At 45.7% G+C, this 18808-nt stretch overlaps 1 protein-coding gene across 1 annotated transcript in view; it reads right to left on the reverse strand.

Annotated features, from left to right (window-relative positions):
• LOC144141270 (lysosomal acid lipase/cholesteryl ester hydrolase-like) overlaps positions 1-18808 on the reverse strand; it is a 94173-nt gene that overhangs the window by 37223 nt on the left and 38142 nt on the right. The window contains exons 1-2 of the mRNA XM_077672847.1: positions 10064-10148; positions 1858-1982 (exon numbers count right to left, since the gene is read on the reverse strand). Of these exons, the coding sequence (XP_077528973.1) occupies positions 1858-1982; positions 10064-10079 (141 nt within the window). The 5' untranslated portion in view covers positions 10080-10148. Of the gene's footprint in view, positions 1-1857; positions 1983-10063 lie in introns of the transcript that reaches the window.

Below are 18808 nucleotides of genomic sequence, written 5' to 3' on the forward strand. Positions count from 1 at the left end.
ACACACATACACACACACAAAAAAAACCACATAGGATGCGCCAACCAATTCATCCGTCTGCGGCGAAAGCCGCTTCGTGTAACGTTCAACATACAAAAAATAGATTGCCCTTTGAGGGACAGGCTCACTAGCGTTAGATTTCTTGACCATTACACCATTAGGCTGCGAAAATTCAATACTACTTTTACAGCTCAGCGATATTATTTGGCATTAAGGCATTTTTTTGCTGAGAAATACACCTTTAGGAGCCAAGAAACTGAATTTATGATTATTGGCAAACTCGATCATAAATTCTTTCGAAGTATTTCTAAGGCGTGTAAATTTAACGAAGCGCTTGTGCTTTGGCATATTTGTGACGGAAGAAAAAAAAAGACGTTCACACGATGGTTTTATGTTTAGTGATAACTTCAACGCTTTTGCAATATTGTCTAGGCACGTAAAATTTCTGTATTATTTTTAGGCGTTAGAGAATAACACTGCAGCTTTAAGAAAAGTTACCTTAAGTGTTTCTGCTTTCACTCTCGACGAGGTTCATTCAATGGTTATTTTAGAAAGGGTGTTCAACTGCCCCCGGATACACCCTTAGCTAAACCAGTCCGCAGCAGAGACATATTGATTAACATGGGTTAAATACATTTACTTTTTCGTTAAATTTTATTGCTAACAAATAGATGAATTGCGACTGTCTTGAATATTCTTTTCGAACTACCGCAAAATTTTTTAGGCCAACAAAGTATTGCATTAGCTCTTGCACGAGAGCCCGTCCAATGCAAGGTTTGAATAATAAACATCACAATTTTTCAGTGATTCCTTTTCAGCAAGGAGCTTCGCTTAGATTGTTCGCAGTATTCTTACTTTTTTACAGTTCTTAATGTCGTGGCATAAGATTTGGTATATAATTTTGCATTTATTTGCCTCCAATTTAAACAAGTCATTCTCTGCAAGTTTTTCGGTGCAGATTTCGCTTCTAATCATTCCAAAAAAAGGCGCCTGAGGACCGGAAGGGATTGTATTTTAGTTAAAATTGTATAGTATTGACGTAAAGAAATGACTAATTGCATGAAAGTGTTGATGTTATCAGCTAACCAAAATATATTACGACCCTAAAGTTATTAGTTTTTTGCGTATGGGGTTCTCGATAGAAACTGGTGGGCAGACAACTAAACCTTCGAGCATGTTTCAGCACACCCTACATGAGATCATTACCGAAATATGTTATGCGTTTTTGTCCTTATTCAGCGTGTTGTGAAGTCTTTTTGTTATCCTCAGCTGACTGAATCACGGTACACAGTTCCTGTGCGTTAATTTCTGTCAAGTGCAAAATATAGCGTAGTTAGAGCATAGTTAACAGGAGAAAACTGACAAGTTGATAGTTAGAATAGTTCAGTACCTTTTATTTAACACATATACTAGTTTCTCATGAAAAGCCAACATTGCTGGAATAGTCACGGTTTGAACTTCACATTAAAATCTGCCTGGAATGTTCGGCACGGTTATTCTAAAAAAATGGGAACTGCAGTTGGTGTACTGGATAGATTCGGCATAAAGTTCTCACTGTGTGTTAGAACTGTCACTCCTCCACGTTAAACTGCCAAGTAGAGCGCTGAAAAAATAGTTCCAGTTGTTTCTCCAAGCGGGTGTCAATATGGGTTTTAAAGTCAGGCCATTGGGGTTATTTTAAAGCAGCAACGTAAAACGTTTAATGTAGCGTACGTGAAATTATCAGAAGAAGAGGAGTTATCGCTTAACGCTAATAATTCGCGCATGAACTAAAATTAAAAAAATGACCACAAGCAAAACCAGGGAACTATATTGGACAAACACGAGGAAGGAAAAAAAGGAGAGTGTGCAACGTACTGGACCAAGTTTCGCCTGTTCAGTGACGTCCGCCGCCCCAGCTCCAATTACGTTGAATGACGCGAGTACGGCCATACTTACAAGATGAAAAATTGCCACTGTGACTGTAGATCGTGCCATATTTTCTGAAAAACAAATGAAGAGTCAGTGGGAAAATATATAAATGGTGTACCTTCCTCCAAGTGCTGGGCATTCAATCATATACCAGAACGCCAAACACTTTTCTGATGGCAGTGACTTGGACGATGGCTTGCCTTTTCTGTTGTTTTCCGGAACGCTTTAAAGACTGCCGGTGGCCGGAGACACTGCTAAAAGACTGCGAACACAAAGCAATCCAACTGATTTTTAGCTTCGTAAAATTACGAGGTTATGATAATACGCTTGCGCCAATCTCGTTATCAATCTACTCTCTCCATGTTGTGGCAAAACAGCTACAGCTCCGTTTCCGTTAGTTGTGTTCACTGTGGCGTTTTTGACCTGACTTGTCGCTTTTAAGTCGTCCTTTTTGTTTAGTACAGCCTCATATGAAGCCCTGGTCTTACTTGTGAAGGTAGCTAGCTAGAAACAGGTGCATCGGCGGCTAATAATGCAAAATGCCAACGTGAATACACTGCACCTGGAATGGCGGGCGGATGCAGCCTTGCTTGGACCAAGAGTGTGCTAACCCAGCTGTGATACTGTACAAGCTAGTAGTTATTTTATCAACTTCATTCCAGCGAAGGTCTCACTTCCACATATCTGACTCCTAGGTATAAATTTGCATCGTGGTCCACCTGAAGTAGATGCTTCGCGTCAAGGACAACTTTTTAAACATTGCAGGGTAACTCCCCACCTCTTAAAAAACGTCGGAAAAAGCACGTCGTAATTTACAACTAAGGGCACTGTACTGTTAGTTCTCCGACTTACATTTACTTGTAATAGTAAGTTAGTTTACCCTGAAGTAGTAAACAGTTCAAAAGTTCCGTATGCTGCCAATACGTTAGATTCTTCCGAAAGAGTATGCTTACAAAATGGAGGTCTGTCATGATGTACCGAAACTACTACCCAAAGACCAATATTACGTTGGACTTTGATAATATCTACATATCTGTGAGAATGTTGAATAAGGCAGGTGCCAGAGATTAGTATCAGACGAGGTTTAAATACCAATAAGATAAAACCGCTGTCCTAAGCCATTTCAGCAGCATCCCAAAGCCGCTGCGGAAAAGAGTATCGCAAGCCTGTCTATTAGGATAAAATTGTAGTCCTTCGAACGTTCATAAAAATAATTAAAATAGAAGAAATCCAAATTGCGTGTAGGGAAATTCGTGTTTCGTTTTTCGCAGTGGTTTGGTACTGCGCCTCGGTGAGTATCATCGCAATTGATGACGACGGTAATTACAAAGTCCAATGGCGAAAGGCCAGCGAAAGCCGAGTGCACCAAAGCATGGTTAAATAAAGGTGGTGTAAATGAAAATACTAACACTGCCACGTAAGAATAAAAGTTAGGCTGACTTTAAAGAAAATAGAGATGGCTGGTGTATAGGGCCTAATAGGCAATATTTCAGTTATTAAATTAGCTGTAAAATTCTTATCTGCACTTTTTATACCGAAGACATGCGTGAGAAAAATTACGGGATCCACCGCCGAAAGGAATGATGACTGGGCTGGTATATTGTGTGGACAGTCCTGAGAAGTGCTTGTCAGAATTGTACAGACACAACATTTCACTAAGTCGAAGATGTAGCATTGTGGAATATCGTAACCGAAGTATCGTCGAATTTAAAATATTTAGTTTGGACCTCTTTAGTTTAGATCTTATTCTAGGAGCTGCGTGGAAAGACAATTTATTAAATCAGGCGCAAGCCTTGCGGAGGACGACGGTTGTGGTTCATTAACCAAGAAATCAACGGCAGCCGCATACTCACCTTAGTGCTAAATCATTCTGATTCGCAAATGCACCATGCATACGTAAAACCGCACGTTACAGAGAACGCGTAAAAATTCTGGCAATAAATAAAGAATAATGAGGAGCTGACAACTCTTCACATAGACGAATTTGCGGTAATGGCTCATCGATTCACGCAGAAAATTACAGCTGCGTCATCTATTCAGCCAATCTATATGCAATAAACGCTGTTGTTGCTCTGTTTTATGGCATAAGAACGATTGGAAAACAAGTTCTAAAGAATGACGCAGATGTCTATAGTTGGCAGCTATGGGGAAGATTAATGGGTTCAGTCCCGAATTTACAAAGCGGAGTAATGGGGTGCGCTTTTGGTTGCAATGGGAAGGGTAAATATGTAGACATCTTGTTGGTGAGCATGTTAGATGGACGAAGAAAATTTTACTTCGGAATTGTTTCATCAATTCCGAAGTAAAATTGTCTTTGTTTAAAAGAATCATACAGTATTGTAACCCGAAGCTAAGAAAACTGCGAAAACAAACAAATAAAACTTGCACAAAGACACGTTTTTTGAACTGGCTTTGGGTGATCAACCTATATATTTTCCATTTCACCGCCTCATTTACATCAGCATTACAAGCGCACATCTAGTGCAGACGTACGTCGCTCGCTGCATCGGATTTCTCCGCCATAGCTGTACGTAAAGATCGGCGTCTCAACGAGTCTGAAGCTGCTGTTGAGAAAAACTTCCCATATAAGAGCAGTCAGTACGCACCGCGATATCAAGGAACGTGCATCCTGGCTTCTAGCAACAGACATGCTTTTGTCTGTCTCCACCGCTCCGGAATACCGTCATTTCCACAAAATGTAGATCTTCGGCTGCTTTAATTATTGTTACCGACAGTAGCAGCAAGACTTGCTTCACTCGGCGTACTGCTCTGGGAAGCAAAAATCTCTTAGTTTCAGCACTACATATACCCACAATTACAATTGAGATTGACCCAGCCAAGTCACGAATATAAACAAATCCGTACTCTCTATCTTTATTTTCTCCTTCCAGGACGATAATGCGCGCTAGTTGTGTGTTTGATACTGTACCCTAAGTCTGTTGAAATGGTGGCTGTGAAGTTGTATTTGTTCGCAAAACAAACGCATCGGAAATGCGGAGGCATGTACTAGCAAGAGACACTCCTTTAGCCTCCCTACCTGTACCACGGCCTGGCAGCGCTGGAGACTCGTAAGCTCGAGTAAAAGGTGTCTGACGACAAAAATATTAAATCTATTTTTTTATGGAGAATTCGATATTTTTGCGTGAGCAGCGCGGTGGGCCTTAGTGATTATTGGTATTATATATAGTTTAGGGGCGCTGTTCGGGAACGCCAGAGTTCTGCCTACTCCCGAGTTTTCAGCTGCTTGGGTTATGAAAGTATGATAGTGGAGCATCCGATGCAACTCTAGAGAAAGGGCGCAATCGCGCGCAGCACGCCTGGAATAATCGCGCGTCGTGTTGGGGCCGCTTAAGTTGTTAAAGTATGGTTTGTGCTATCGTCCGCTGCTGGGCCATTGAACTCCAGCTGCTAAACTCATTCCGTAGCAAAAAGTAGATAACCCCACTACTACTTTGAAGTCCGCAGCCTGGTCGTTGGCCACGGCCAGTGGGGGGCGGTTCGTTTTTTTTCGGCGTTCTGTACCTCCACTGATTTACATTTGCTACGTTGCTTGAGGGCAGACCCAGTGCAGCTCTGCGCAAACCTAAACCAAGTAAGCAAAGGTGTTTACTGTAGCGAACGGAAGGTGCCCTGCTCCCGACCGTCAATTATGGCTTTTGTTTACGGCTTGATCGAGTGTCACGGCGGGCGCTTATTAGAAATCGTCCCAATTTAGCGTGTCAAGAGGGTTTTGGCGTTGGCGTGTGTGTTTTAGACGTTTTAATTGTGTCATTTGTCATCGACTGGGTTTTCATGTTGTACGAAAAACGCTCCCGTGGGAAAATTGTGTCGTCTTGGCCGCTGCTATCAGTTCGGACAAGAGTGAATCCCAGTTGTAGCCGAACACACCGGCGACTGTGGCATCATTGGCTCACGGTGGCCTGGGGCCTTCATTTTTGTTTGCTGCTAAGTTCTTGTCGCTTATAGCGGGCAGCAAATGACGACTTCGTGGCTACAACGCTATGATCACGTAAAGTGGACGCCATGGGTGGGTGTGACTTCGGTTTCGACGCTGCGTCCACGAATGGGCTGGGTGTGTTTGATTAACATTATAACGCGGAGGAAAATTGGGCATGGTTTCACATGGCCGAGTTAAACTCAGGACGCCCGTGGCGGCCGCTGCTGTGGTCTGGAGTATTGTTATGGTCGCCGTAGCAGACATTTCTACCCCGACAGGTCCTTTAAACGAAGGAGGAATTTTGAGGTAGTTTTAGATGCGAAGCATCTCATGCTCGGGGCTGTGTCCCTCCTTCCCTCGTCATTGTCCGCCGTCCGCACCACCACTGCGCATGCCTGGCCAGGCACCGCTGATGATGATTGTGGCAGGATGCCCCTAGGGATTGGCCAACCAAACAATCCCTCGCGACATAGCTTCACGTTCAACCACCGTCCTCATCTTCCCGTAGGGGAGCCCTGAGTAGTATGCGAGGCATTTCTCCTCTCCTCACCGGCACTCCTCTCCTCTCCGGCATTCCTTCTCTACTCTCCGAAGCTCCTCTCCTCTCTGGGATTGCGCAACGAATGGCAACATCTCCGGCTCCGCGTGCGATAATGCGAAGCAGCTTAGGGTTAGAGACGCTACGGTAGCCGCTGCATTTTCCGCTGGGGGCGCCACTGTAGCTCCGCGGTATAAATGACGCGCGCGCGTGCTCCGCTCCCCTCATTCTCCTCCAGAAACGCCGCGATCCAACTGAAAACTAAGCGGAACTTGAGTCGACCCCATGGCTGCTTCGCATACTACAGTCAAACCCGACTATAACGAACCCGGATAGAGCCAATTACGCTATATATCGAACAAAAATAATTCAGTTACGGAAATACATGGGAAACATATTCCTTATAACGAAGTTCACATCCGATATATCGAACTCTGCGCGCCAAGAATGGCCTCCGAAATGCACGGTCTCTGAGCGGCGATTGAGATGTGGATTGGCCGTGACCACGGAGCAAGAGTTGCGGCTTAGACATTGCGCCTCGCACGGGGCGACATGATGGCCTACACTTTCTGTAACTGTTTCCGGCGCGCGGGACTCTCGACGGAACCCGCGCAGTCAGCGAGTCCGGACCAAGACAGCAACATCAGTGAACTGTGGGAAGAGCTCCCCCACATTCCCGGTGATGTCGCCAGTGAAAGCCGTCCGACGCTTATATTGAAGCGCTTTCTGTAGTGAATGTGCTCCGCCAATGCTTCTTAGATTTTGGAGGACGCGGACTCGAACTGGTGCAAATAATGTTTCATGTAGAGAATGCTATGCTAGTTGAAGCCGCCAAAACGAAAGTGAAAACAAAAATCACTCCTTTTTTCTTTGCAAAGCAGGCTGTTCAGGCGGAAAGTAGCTTTATTACTTGCAATAAACGAATTTTTTTGGGTATGGTAACGGCTACTTAACTGTGTTCGTGTCGGCATTCGGGGATGGTGGAGTTCGGGAGGGGGAGGGGGGTTTCTGCGGATTGCGAACTAGTAAGGATAAGTTCATTATAGGCGGGTTCGGCTATATCGAACTAATGGATATATCGAACTAATCGCGGTGCATATTGCAATTCGCTATAAACGAGTTTGACTGTACTCAGGGTTCCCCTACGAGAAGATGGTGAAATTTTTTATCTCAACAAAAGTACTGCGCATTGGCTGTGAAATCATCTTGCGACAGACCCCCGTTTGCGACGTTTAGCTAAGAGACGCTTTTCGCTCCATGACTGTCGAGGAGCGAGTGTTGTGTGCTCTGCCGTTTTACCGACGGGCAGCCTCTACGGAAGCGTTGGTGGTGACAGGACCATCGACCGCCACCGGTCGACAGTCAGCCGGTGTGTGTGCAATATGATCACTGGAGACGTATTTCCCTGACCTAGCCTTTGTATTAGGTAGTTTGGTGGAGGCGACTTCAGCAGGTTCTACCGCGCATCCATCCGTCTGCAGATGGAGCTTGCGCTTCAGTTATCGTCTGCTCGTAAAACAGTTTCAAACGAGGCATTGCGTGACCGTGCATTTCGTTTTTCGTCAGCGCACCGGAAAATTTCCCTTGAGGCGTTGCGCGATGCACATATCTGGTGAAACCGTTACTGGGAGGAGAGCTTATATACGTAAATACTAACATAATCTCTGGCGCGTGTTTATTGTCTGAGACGATCTCTTCACAAATAAACGGGTTTTTGTTCAGCGTCACCGTCGTACGGAAAGAAGCAGAGCATGGAAAGTGAGTAAAGGGGAGAATGTAGAATTAAAGTTAGCGTGTAACGACAGAGGCAGGGCAAGCGGAAGTGGGAAGGGCGCGAAGGAACAAAGGGGAGTGAGGGGATTTGTCTTTATGAAAACAAAACGGCTTTGGAAAGCTTCTAAAAACGTGCAGTGAAGACCAAACGGAAGTAAAGGAAAGGTATCGGAAAAGTTGTTGTTGTTGCTATTCCTTCCTTCGTAACACATGACCACTTGTTGGATTAATCCGCAATTGGCAGCTTTGAAGAGCTAATCTGCCCTGTTCGAGAAATTCACAACAATGTGAATTTGAAAAGTAAAAGTTGTGATATAGTGGGTGCCGCGTGAAGCCTGAATGTGATGTCACGGGAGCAAGACAGGTGGAACGTAGAACGCCAATTCTCTGGAAGATGCGGCTTGTTCTAGTCGGCTTGCTAATGTAATTCGCACACTAAGACGAGAAAATAAAAAAGAGGAAACTGCCGCGAATATGTTTTAGCAGAAAAGAAGCCGGTCGAACTAATCCGTGCCAAGCTACACAGAAACGAAAGCGAGGAAAAGGGCGCAAGTAGAATGTACCAGTAAAGAAGTGGTTAATACGTATCGCCAGGGTTTCGCCTTAAAAGCACGTAAGCAGAGAGCCCCGAGGAAATTTTGCATCGAAAAGCGGAGGGATTCGATAACGTAATATGAGCAGGAGCAGGAACTGTTTTGAATGTGGCGTGCTTCCATCACCGGCTTTCTTGTTTTTGTTAGTCGGCCATAGCCACGTGATTGCATTGTCTTCCACCTACAGCCGAGACGGCTTTTTAGGACTGAATATTTCAACCAAAAAGCTCATATGAACACCTGGAAAGAAAAATAAACGAACTCTGTAGTGCAAATAAAAATTATTAAAGTAAAAGTGCAATAAAATAAAGTACTTGGATTTGCTTGCCTCCCGTAGCCACTAGGGCAACAGTGGGGCGAGAGAACGCACTGAAAGGTGCGCCACGCCCTAGTCGCGCATCCTTGGAGCAAGCTGCCCTCGACCGGTTATGTTACCGCTATGATCAGCAAATAGTACGAATCGTATTTTAAAAGCATTTTAATCCCTCCTCAAAATATTATAATGAGCTTATTAATATGACAACAGCAACCAAGGAAGGTTATAGTTGCGTTTAGAATGGCTGTGCATCTACGAGTTAGTGAAGACATGTGCGAATATATACGCGCATGTCTCATACAGATACGTGAGGTTTGCATGTATGTACGCATACACGGATTAGATAAGTTGCTGTGCTCCAACCTAAATTTTATCCATGTATTCGCATTTCATTTATTGTGAAAGAATGCAGTTTTGATACTACAAACTTTTAGGTGAACCATCAACAACTGCGCCACACAATAAAAACTGTTTCTAATTCGAGTGTTTTATCATGACCGGCATGAAAGCTGAGGTAACACTTTTTGCGTGGGAGGAAGCTTTAGCATATTCGGGGCTGCTATTGTGCTTGCGTAACCTATGATCATCTCCGTCAAAATAAACACAGGTCATGAGGTCCTGTATTTTCATTGCGCGCAAGTGTTTTTAATAGCAAAAAATAACGGTCACCAGTTGTCCGCAGAAAAAAAGAAATCACTCCTCTGCAGCTGTTACCCCGCTTATGAGGGTCGAAAGCGTTACTACATTCAGTGTTCTGTGCTGAAGTCAACTGAAACATAAAACACAAACTGAGATGTTCAAGTTCTGCACTCGAACATATCAGTTAGCGCTTTATGGTTTAGAGGCGATTTTTGAAACTCAAACCAATTGTCCAATAACACATGCCTTTCAATCACCAGCCGTAGCCTTCTTATTGCTCTCCATTAAGCATGTTTATGATCCCACCCCTACTGGTTGAAACAACGATCAAGACGATGTTATACATACCGCCGCACCTTTTCTGGGTGTCATTCGTGAACAGCTGCTCTAGATGGCTTCTTTCCTCACGGTCTTTAAAAGGCTGTTCTACCGAGCTGCAATATCAGCGTTGTCTATAAGGCATTGCCTGATAGTGTCTCTTCGGAGGTTATCAAAAATGTCAATTAGAGATTATAGACAATGAGGGAGTGCTCTACGTTTCCCAGAGTGCGACGCGCACAAGGATAACTTGTTTTTCCCACCAAATTGCAACTTTTTTTGTGAGAGGAGCTGGCGGGTTTGTTTGTTGCCTCTCAGAGCAATCGTCAGTAGCTGAAAGCAGCTTATTTTTTTGCGGCAGCAGCTCCTGGTTGGCTCCACCAAGTGGTTCCGGAACTTTTCAATTGTACTTTTTTTGCACCAGGGAGCAGCCCAGGGGGTCACGAAATGCTCTCGCTGTTCTGGCAAAGCAGCTAGGAGACGCCAGAGAGTAGCTTATAGTGGCTTTTTCACAAGACCCATTACTTAATTTTCTTTCCAAGAGCTACTTCGTAGCTGCTCAAACGCTTCAAAGTAACAAATAAAAAAGACCTTGGTGTATGTCGCTTATCGTCTGCTTGCTTGCGCCCTTCACTTTTTCGCGTGGCTCCTGTGGTGCCCACGAGCCCACACGCCCCAATAGACAGCTTATCGTGCATACAGTTTATCAGACATGTCACAATAGTGCATAAAGTTTATCAGACATGTCCGGCATGTAACTGCACAGATGAGTAAACGTTTGCTGCTGAGTGTGTTAAACGCCAGAATGTGCATGTATGTAGCTGCGCATATCGCGGAAGCCTTCAGTGGTAACCACACGTAGCTACTGTAGCGAGCGAGGGGAAGAGTATATCAATGAGTGCAGTGACCTAGTAGTGTCAGCGGCACCGATAAGGCAATACGATAGTGCACTGCTGGAGCGCCGTCCCGCCGCTGATATGTGTCGCTTGCTCACCAAAAGAGCAACACGACAAATTTCAGCGAAGTAGAACGCTGTGCGTTATCGCATTATCTTTCGTATTGTCGCTGTCGCCAACAGTACCTGTACTGTACCTATTGAGTTACGCTTATCCCGCCGCTCGGCACAACGGCCCATGCCGTTACTCTTTTATACGCCCCATTAAGAAAAAAAGCAAGAGAGTTGTCATCAAAAAAGCGATAAATGTATGCCATGAAGTATGCCGCGCGGCTAACCAACGGGAAGAACGACGGATAGTAGAGGAATGAAGACAGAAAGCCGCGCATGCGCATTGGGAATGCGCAGGGGTGTCCTGACGCTTTACAGTATAAGGAATATAAAGAATACGCGCCGCCGAGCAAATGCACCAAAGCAGTACTAATAATCGGGGCTGAGAGGATACAGCGAGGTGAATGTAGCCCCTGGGATCATGCTTACTGAAAACGGCGAAAGAAAAAAATTCGTATTGCACATTGCTAGCACAATACTAATTCAAACAAGGTAAAAAGGTTGGCAGCAAAAAATACTTAAAGTAGACACTTGCACTACAGACCTAATCTAGCTGAACTCAGGAAACTTGGGCAAGGAAATGAACAGTAACATAGCAATACAGATACTAAAAACAACACATTCATCGATTCAACAAAAACGTTTTTAGCATATGTTTGAAGGAAGAGAATGAAGTTGAAGATTTTAGTTCTGCCAAAAGACTATTCCAGAATGAGATAGCTGAACAAGCGGATGGCATCTAACCATAGTACGGACTATGGGTAAAAAGTAATTTTCGTTGGCTGCGAATCTGGTGGAGTTGTTATTTTGTAATAGTTGTCTATAAATAAATTGGCACAATAAATTATTAACACGCAGTTGAAACAAAAACGCGGCTATGTTGTAATGACGTGGCTATGTTGTAATAATTACATATACGGTATGACCGCCCTTTTTTACTCTGGTCGGCAGTCGTCATGTGATGCGCGAACCTTTTCAATTGCTTTACACGACGCTGACCGATTGCCTGGTGCACAGAGAGAGGGGAGCCAGCGTTCTCCAGCCGAATTATTTGCGCAATGAAGCTTTGTTCCGCCAAATGATAACAGGACTTGTGGACAGCCGATTTGAGGCACGTGCGGGCTATCCTATTCTTAACTAGCTTCGGATGAAAAGAAGCGAAGTTTAAGAGCGGCTTGCTAGAGCGGGGAGCGTACACCCGGCGTCAAAATAAGCAGGGGCATGCGAGCGCGTGGCAAAATGCATCGCCGTGACATCTGACGTTGCACATCTGGTGTCGAGACACCGATGTGCGCGTGCGCGTCCAACCATCCTCGCTAGCCTGTCTTTTCATTATCTTCAAACGGCAACGCTTGTCACATTCAGCGCTTGGCGACAGGGGCCACTTTCTTTGGGCAACCCCTCTTGCTCGCACACGCTTCAGCGGCCGAGGGCGAGGGTGAAGATGCCTTGCTCGCTCTGCGCTGCTCTGACAAAGGATACGTGGAAGCGGGATGGCTATCTTAGTTTTAAATACTGCATTCTTTTTTACAGTAAAGCTGTTTATGGCTAGGATCCAGCAGATCGTCTCCTGTAATAGAGCAATGTAGACAAGAATGTAGACGAGATGTAGACAAGAACTGCGTCTTAGGCCGGGTTCAGAGTGTTGTCGCAATTGTAGTATCTTTAAGTAATGACGTCATTTGACGTCTCAGCCAACCTAACGGTGTAAAACGCCGTTTTTTTTTACGTCCATAGCGCGCGATACGACTGTTACGTATGTAGTCTGAACATAGCATTAAGCGAACGCACATCATTGTCGGGTGAACGCTCCCCTCACGTTTTCTCCAAGGGTCGAGCGCCTTGTGCGGGCACAGCATACGGCCCCTTCCCTTCCCCAACCGCACCCTTTCGGAGAGCGCTGGCTCGCGCACCACGGCGAACCTACTCCCCTTCCAATTTCGCGACATTCTCCTCCTTTGCTTTCCTTCACTCGTCGGTCTTCCCATCGTTCGCTCAGTCATGACGACGGCGACGCGGCTGAGCCCAGAGAAGGGCTCCAAAGGGCTGTTCCCTAAAATGCCTTCCCAGCAATTCATTTGTGTTATGAGGTGAAGGAGACATTAAGGGGATCGTTGTAAGCTTGGTCTTCGGAGGGAGTACCATCACAGAAAGTGGCTCTTACGCTTGTTTCATTGAAACTATACCGAAACAAATTATATGACAATTAGCCGCTAAGACGAATCTAACACAAAGCCGGGTTTTATATTTTTCATAATTGCATGGTTTACAGTGAAATTGTAAATATTGTGTAATTATCCTCCGCTGTCAGTACATATGAGATTCTAGGGGAGGGGAACGGACAGTCCCATGTTTGTCCACCGGAAGAAAACTCTAATTAATCAAACGTTCATTCAGTCATTTAACCAGGAACTATGCTGAATCGGAAATTATAAACAAGCGTGTTTTGCTTCGTGCCCCCCTTGAACCCAAACTCACGTTGAGGCTCGGCACCGCAGCCTTGATGGTCATCCTTCTTCACAGAGTGGAAGGGCACTGAATTTTTTGTTAATTTTTTGCCAAACCCAGGACCACGCCGGCCTCTTCTCCCGTTTCCCCTCTTTAATTGTTTCAGAACGTGTGCAAAGTGAAGTCTCATCACGCCTTCATAAAATAGATTATTTCTGGCTTGAGTTCGTATTGTGTTTGTGTGCTCATTCTTAGTTAACAACCAATTGCATGTTTTACGAAAAAAATATTAAAACTCGTTCCACCGATTGTGATTGAGATCTACTGAAATAGGGGGAACCGCAGTTACGACCGTTTTCTCCAATACATGGCAATCTCTCTCCGTAGATTGCGTTATAATGACAACAAACTAATTCTCCAACGTTTACTATTTCACTACCTAATTACGACAAGTAAACGAAACTCGCCAGAGCGGTATAATCGACCTATCAGCATAGTTTCATAGAACGTGATTTTGGATACATTTTATAACACATGAGTTAAAGCCGTTTTCTTTAATCATACTCCCTCCGTAGATTTCCATGCTTCGCTGCGCAACAGGCAGTGTAGGAAGGCCAGCTTACAAAGACCAAGCTTCCGCCGATCTTCATAAAGGGGGTTTTACCTGTAAACACAAACGTTTAGCTGGGAACTCCGGAGGGAGCGTAAAACGATGCAAGGAGAGGCTGTAGTCAAGCCCAGCCCAAGAACAGCGTCGCTGTTAGAAATACCGAAGTGGGAGAGCATATGTGGGACACAATTTTGGGCAAGATGGGCAAGGATTAGTTATCTGATATAGCAGGGCAGGGCGAGCAACGCATCTTCACTCTCACCCTCGGCCGCTGAAGCGTGTACGAGCAAGACTTGTTGAGCAAAAAGGTGACCCCTGGCGCGAAGCTCTGAATGTGATGAGCGCTACCGTTTGAAGCGAAGTAAACGACAGGCTAGCGAGCGTGGTTGGACGCGCACGCGCACATCGATGTCTCGACACCAGAAGTGCAACGTCAGATGTCGCGGCAATGCATTTTGCCACGCGCTCGCGTGACCCGGCCACGCGAGCCACGCGCTCGCCCGGCCACGCGCTCGCATGTACACCCACGCGTGTACACCCGGCCACGCGCTCGCGTGCCACGCGCTCGCGTGGCCGGGTGTACATCCAGCATGTATGATGGTGCTTGAAACGGAGCTCGAGGTCAAGAAATTTCAAGGTGCCATCAACGGGAACCGCGGCCGTGAACTTCAAACCATCACCTTTCGCCTTGAAGGCATCAAGAACAGCACATTTCAAGGACTCATTTTCTACGTTGCAGCCAAAGACCAAAAAAAATCGTCCACATAACCAAAAACCTTAGTGGCAACGCTATGTGGCCCTCGTCCCTGTGTAAATTTGCGCTTAAATGTCACTCATGGATGTTCACCAACTAGCTCGTCTATCCATTTTGCTTCAGTCTCACTCAAGTCAGAAAAGTGCCATTTTGAATACCAGGAGCTCCGCTTTTTAGACCATGTCGTCAGCTGTCAAGGTGTTCAGCCAGACCCTGATAAAATTTTTGCCGTCGCTAAATTTCCGACGCCTTCAAATAAGAAAGCTGTACGGCGTTTTTTGGGGCTCTGTTCATATTATCGACGTGTTATACCTAGTTTGTTTACACATTGCGCCCCCCCCCCCCCCTCACCCGTTTAACGCGAGACGATACGACATTCATGTGGACCAAACAACAGCAAATGACTTTTAACGAGCTCCTGCAGCGCATGCAGACGCCACCTGTATTATCTCATTTCTATAAAGGCGCTGCGACGATACGCACGGTTGCGAGCAAAGTTGGACTGGGAGTGGTGCTGGTACAGAAGCAAGACGATGCTGAAAGGGTCCTTGCTTATGCAAGCCGGTCACTCTCATGTGCGGAATCTAACTATTCTGCGGCCGAGAAAGAATGCCTTGCGGTTTTGGGCGGTTTTAAAATTTCAACCGTACCGGTACGGGCTGCCTTTCCAAGTCGTAAGTAATCACCTCTCGCTATGCTGGCTGACGAACCTAAGAAACCCGTCTGGTCGCCTTGCACGCTGGAGCCTGAGGATTCAAGAGTTCGAAATAACCATCATGTATAAATGCGGGTGGTAGCACTCGGATGCTGACTGCCTCTCACGGGATCCAGTGGAATCTGCAGACGACGGCGAATACGACGTACCATTCATAGGGCAATTTAATAGGTCTGGTGTGGCCGAGAAGCAGCGCGAAGTCTCGGAACTGCGACCGCTCATTGACTTCTTGGAAGAACGCACGCACGTTGTTCAGAAAGCATTCGCAAGAGGGTTTTTATCCTTCTTGTTGTAGAACAATAAGAATTCCCCCCTTCACCCTTGGTACAAGTAACCTCCTAGTCATCCCCGAAACTTACCGCTATGAAATCTTACAAGCTCTTCGTTACGACCCACCCGCTGGCCACTCAGGCTTCACGCACGTTGGCCAGAGGTAAAGAGAAATGTTACTGGCCACGGCTCTCAGGAATCGCGATGCATATGTCGCGATTGTCAACGACGTAAAATGCCACCGGGACGAACTTCCGGCCTGCTGCAACAACTTCAGGTTTCCGACAAACCTTTCGAACAAGTTATAGTGAATCTTTTTGGGACCTTTGCCGCTTTCGTCGTCGCGGACCAGATGGGTGGGTACGGCCACCGATTATCTAACCCGCTACACAGAGACAAAGTCTCTGCCTCGAGGAACAGCGGAAGAAGTGGCCCACTTCTTCGAGAATATCGTCTTGAGACACGGTGCGCCGTCGATTGTTATTACAGACCGCTCAAACGCCTTCACGTCCCGGATGATGGAAATCGTAATGACGCTCAGTGGGACTTGCCATAGGAAGTCAACGGCCTATCACCCGCAAACAAACGGGTTAACTAAGCACCTCAACAAAACTATTGCAGATATTCTCTGCATGTGACATGCGAAGTCGTTCCCAATGGCGCTGCCCTGACATCGCGGCGTAAACCTCAGACTGAAGTAGTCCATGTGGTCCGCATGAAGCCCTCTTCTTCAAAATAATGCGACGTCATGCACCCCGGCACAGTAAGGACTGCTCAGGCTTTTTTAGGGGCAAAGCTCCTCTTGCTCGGGCCCTGTCCCGTCCCTCGTTGCTGCTGTATACGGCACGGCACATTAATGATGATTGTGGCAGGATCCCCCTAGGGATTAGCCAACCAAAGATTGGCCGAAGAGGTCAAACCGTTCAACGCGTTCGTTGCTACCCAACAAGGAGAAGAGGAAGAAGAGGTTGTCATTCGTCGCCTGCGAGCTCAAGACAGGTACCGGCGGTACACGACATAAGATGCTCTGCAGAAGGCGACAACCAAGGTGGCTAAAATGTCACACACCGAATTCGCCAACTTACCCATGGAGATTCTCATCGTCCAAAACAACCCCTACATAACCACCACAAACATCGACGTCGTCGACGGGCTTGTCAACGGCAATCAGTCAACGGGCTTGTCAACGACGGGTGGAAAGCTTGACGTGTCGGCAATGTCGACTGCATCGACATTGCCTCCTCCAACTTCGAAATACAACCTCTCATCCAAGATCCTCTCGCCACGTACTTCACCGACCACAAAATTATAATCTTCAAAGGAAAGCGCTTCCCACAGCTTTGTAATCAGTAATGTAATCCTCGTATATAATTTCATCGATATGTAAAAGATTACGTCTTGTTTGTATATAAGTGTACATAATTGCGTCGATATGTAAATAATAAACACTATGTATATAAGTGTACATAAAAACACCCCTACAACAACGTGCCGAGTCTTCAAATGATTTGCGGGCGAATGTTTCACGCTTTTACCGATAAGCATTGAAGCGTCGCCCCTCTCAACATCATTCACTTCGTGGAGATGGCGGAATGTTTTTCTACTGTACTGAGCGCCGGGACGATTTCCTTTAGGGAGGGGGCAAATGTGGCGTTAGCGTCCGCTACAGATAGGAGCCATGAAGACGACAGCGAAGACAGACACTTCAGACTGGTTCGTAGAGTGGTGTCCCAAATTATATTATTACTTTAAATTATAACTTTAAATTATTATACTACAATTTGGCCCCTTCACCCCTCGGTGCTTTTTGTAACGAATTAGAGACAGCTGAACATTTTTTCCTCTCCTGCCGATGGTACTCCTTCATACGAAAAAGATGCCTGTAAAACAGGTTTAACCAATTGACCCTCCCACTTCCTGTTCCTCTAATCTTATCGTTAGGGGCGAAGGCGCAGGGTTTAGCCGCGCAGATTTTTGCTCCGCCGTACACTTATTCATTTCGCAATCTGACCCTCTCCCTTTCTAGCCTGAGGCCATGCCGGGCTTCCGTCAAAAAGATCCTAGCGGGTATGATCACTGCTATCAGTGCCTTCCCGCCCACTGCCTATCATTCACTAACTTTCCTTCTTGTTTTATTTCTCTACATACTTTTCATGTTTTGTTTCCGATAAGTTTTTCACGCGTTTATTTTATTCCCGTTTCAACACTTCCTGGTGCTACGTTTCATGTTTGTGCAGTTTTTTTGTTTATATTTCCCCCCAAACGCCTATTTTAACTTCATTCCTTAAATGTGTTTATTTAATTACTGAGCTCATAATTTGTCTCGGTGACTGCCCCTTTCCTGGCCGAGCCCTCTGAGTGGGTATGAGCCATATCTTCTGGCACAACCATTACCACCACCAGGAGACCCCGTGAACGGCACGAGCTCGACAATGATGATTCGGCTCAGCGGTGCCTCGCATCAGGCCACGTGTTTGGTTTCTCCCTTGCTTGAGTAGTAGGCACAAGTTAGCCCTTATAAACTCCCATTGCTTTTGCCATCCCCTTCGGTTCTTGCTGTTATTGCCACGCAACAATATGCGTCATCTTTAGTGCGATTCTTAACAAAGAATCAACCCGGCTTTGCCGTCTAGCTGCACAGAAAGCAAAGAGGGTAATCCCGTATAGGAGAATGCTCTACACTAGAGCATGGGCAATAGTTTGTTTTACGTGAAATGGAACGATGGATTTTAGATAAAAAAAAACCAAGGCTCCGTCCTGAGCTTATCACAGCTGGTTGTGCCTAGAGATGTCACTGTCAAAGAAGACACACGTATTTTACAAAGTCAGCATCGGTAACTGGAACGCACCGACGAGGAAAGTAGTTGGAACAAGTGGAAAACCTATCGCGTCAATAGCTGTTACTTTTAATGGGGATCTGAACAAAACAAGCTTTGTTTTTACCAGGTTAACTTACAAAACAGTTTGTGGTGGACCCCGA

The sequence above is a fragment of the Haemaphysalis longicornis genome, unplaced genomic scaffold (genome assembly GCF_048455015.1).
Source record: "Haemaphysalis longicornis isolate Haplotype H1 unplaced genomic scaffold, Haemaphysalis longicornis Haplotype H1 scaffold_6, whole genome shotgun sequence".
Lineage (NCBI taxonomy): Eukaryota > Metazoa > Arthropoda > Arachnida > Ixodida > Ixodidae > Haemaphysalis > Haemaphysalis longicornis.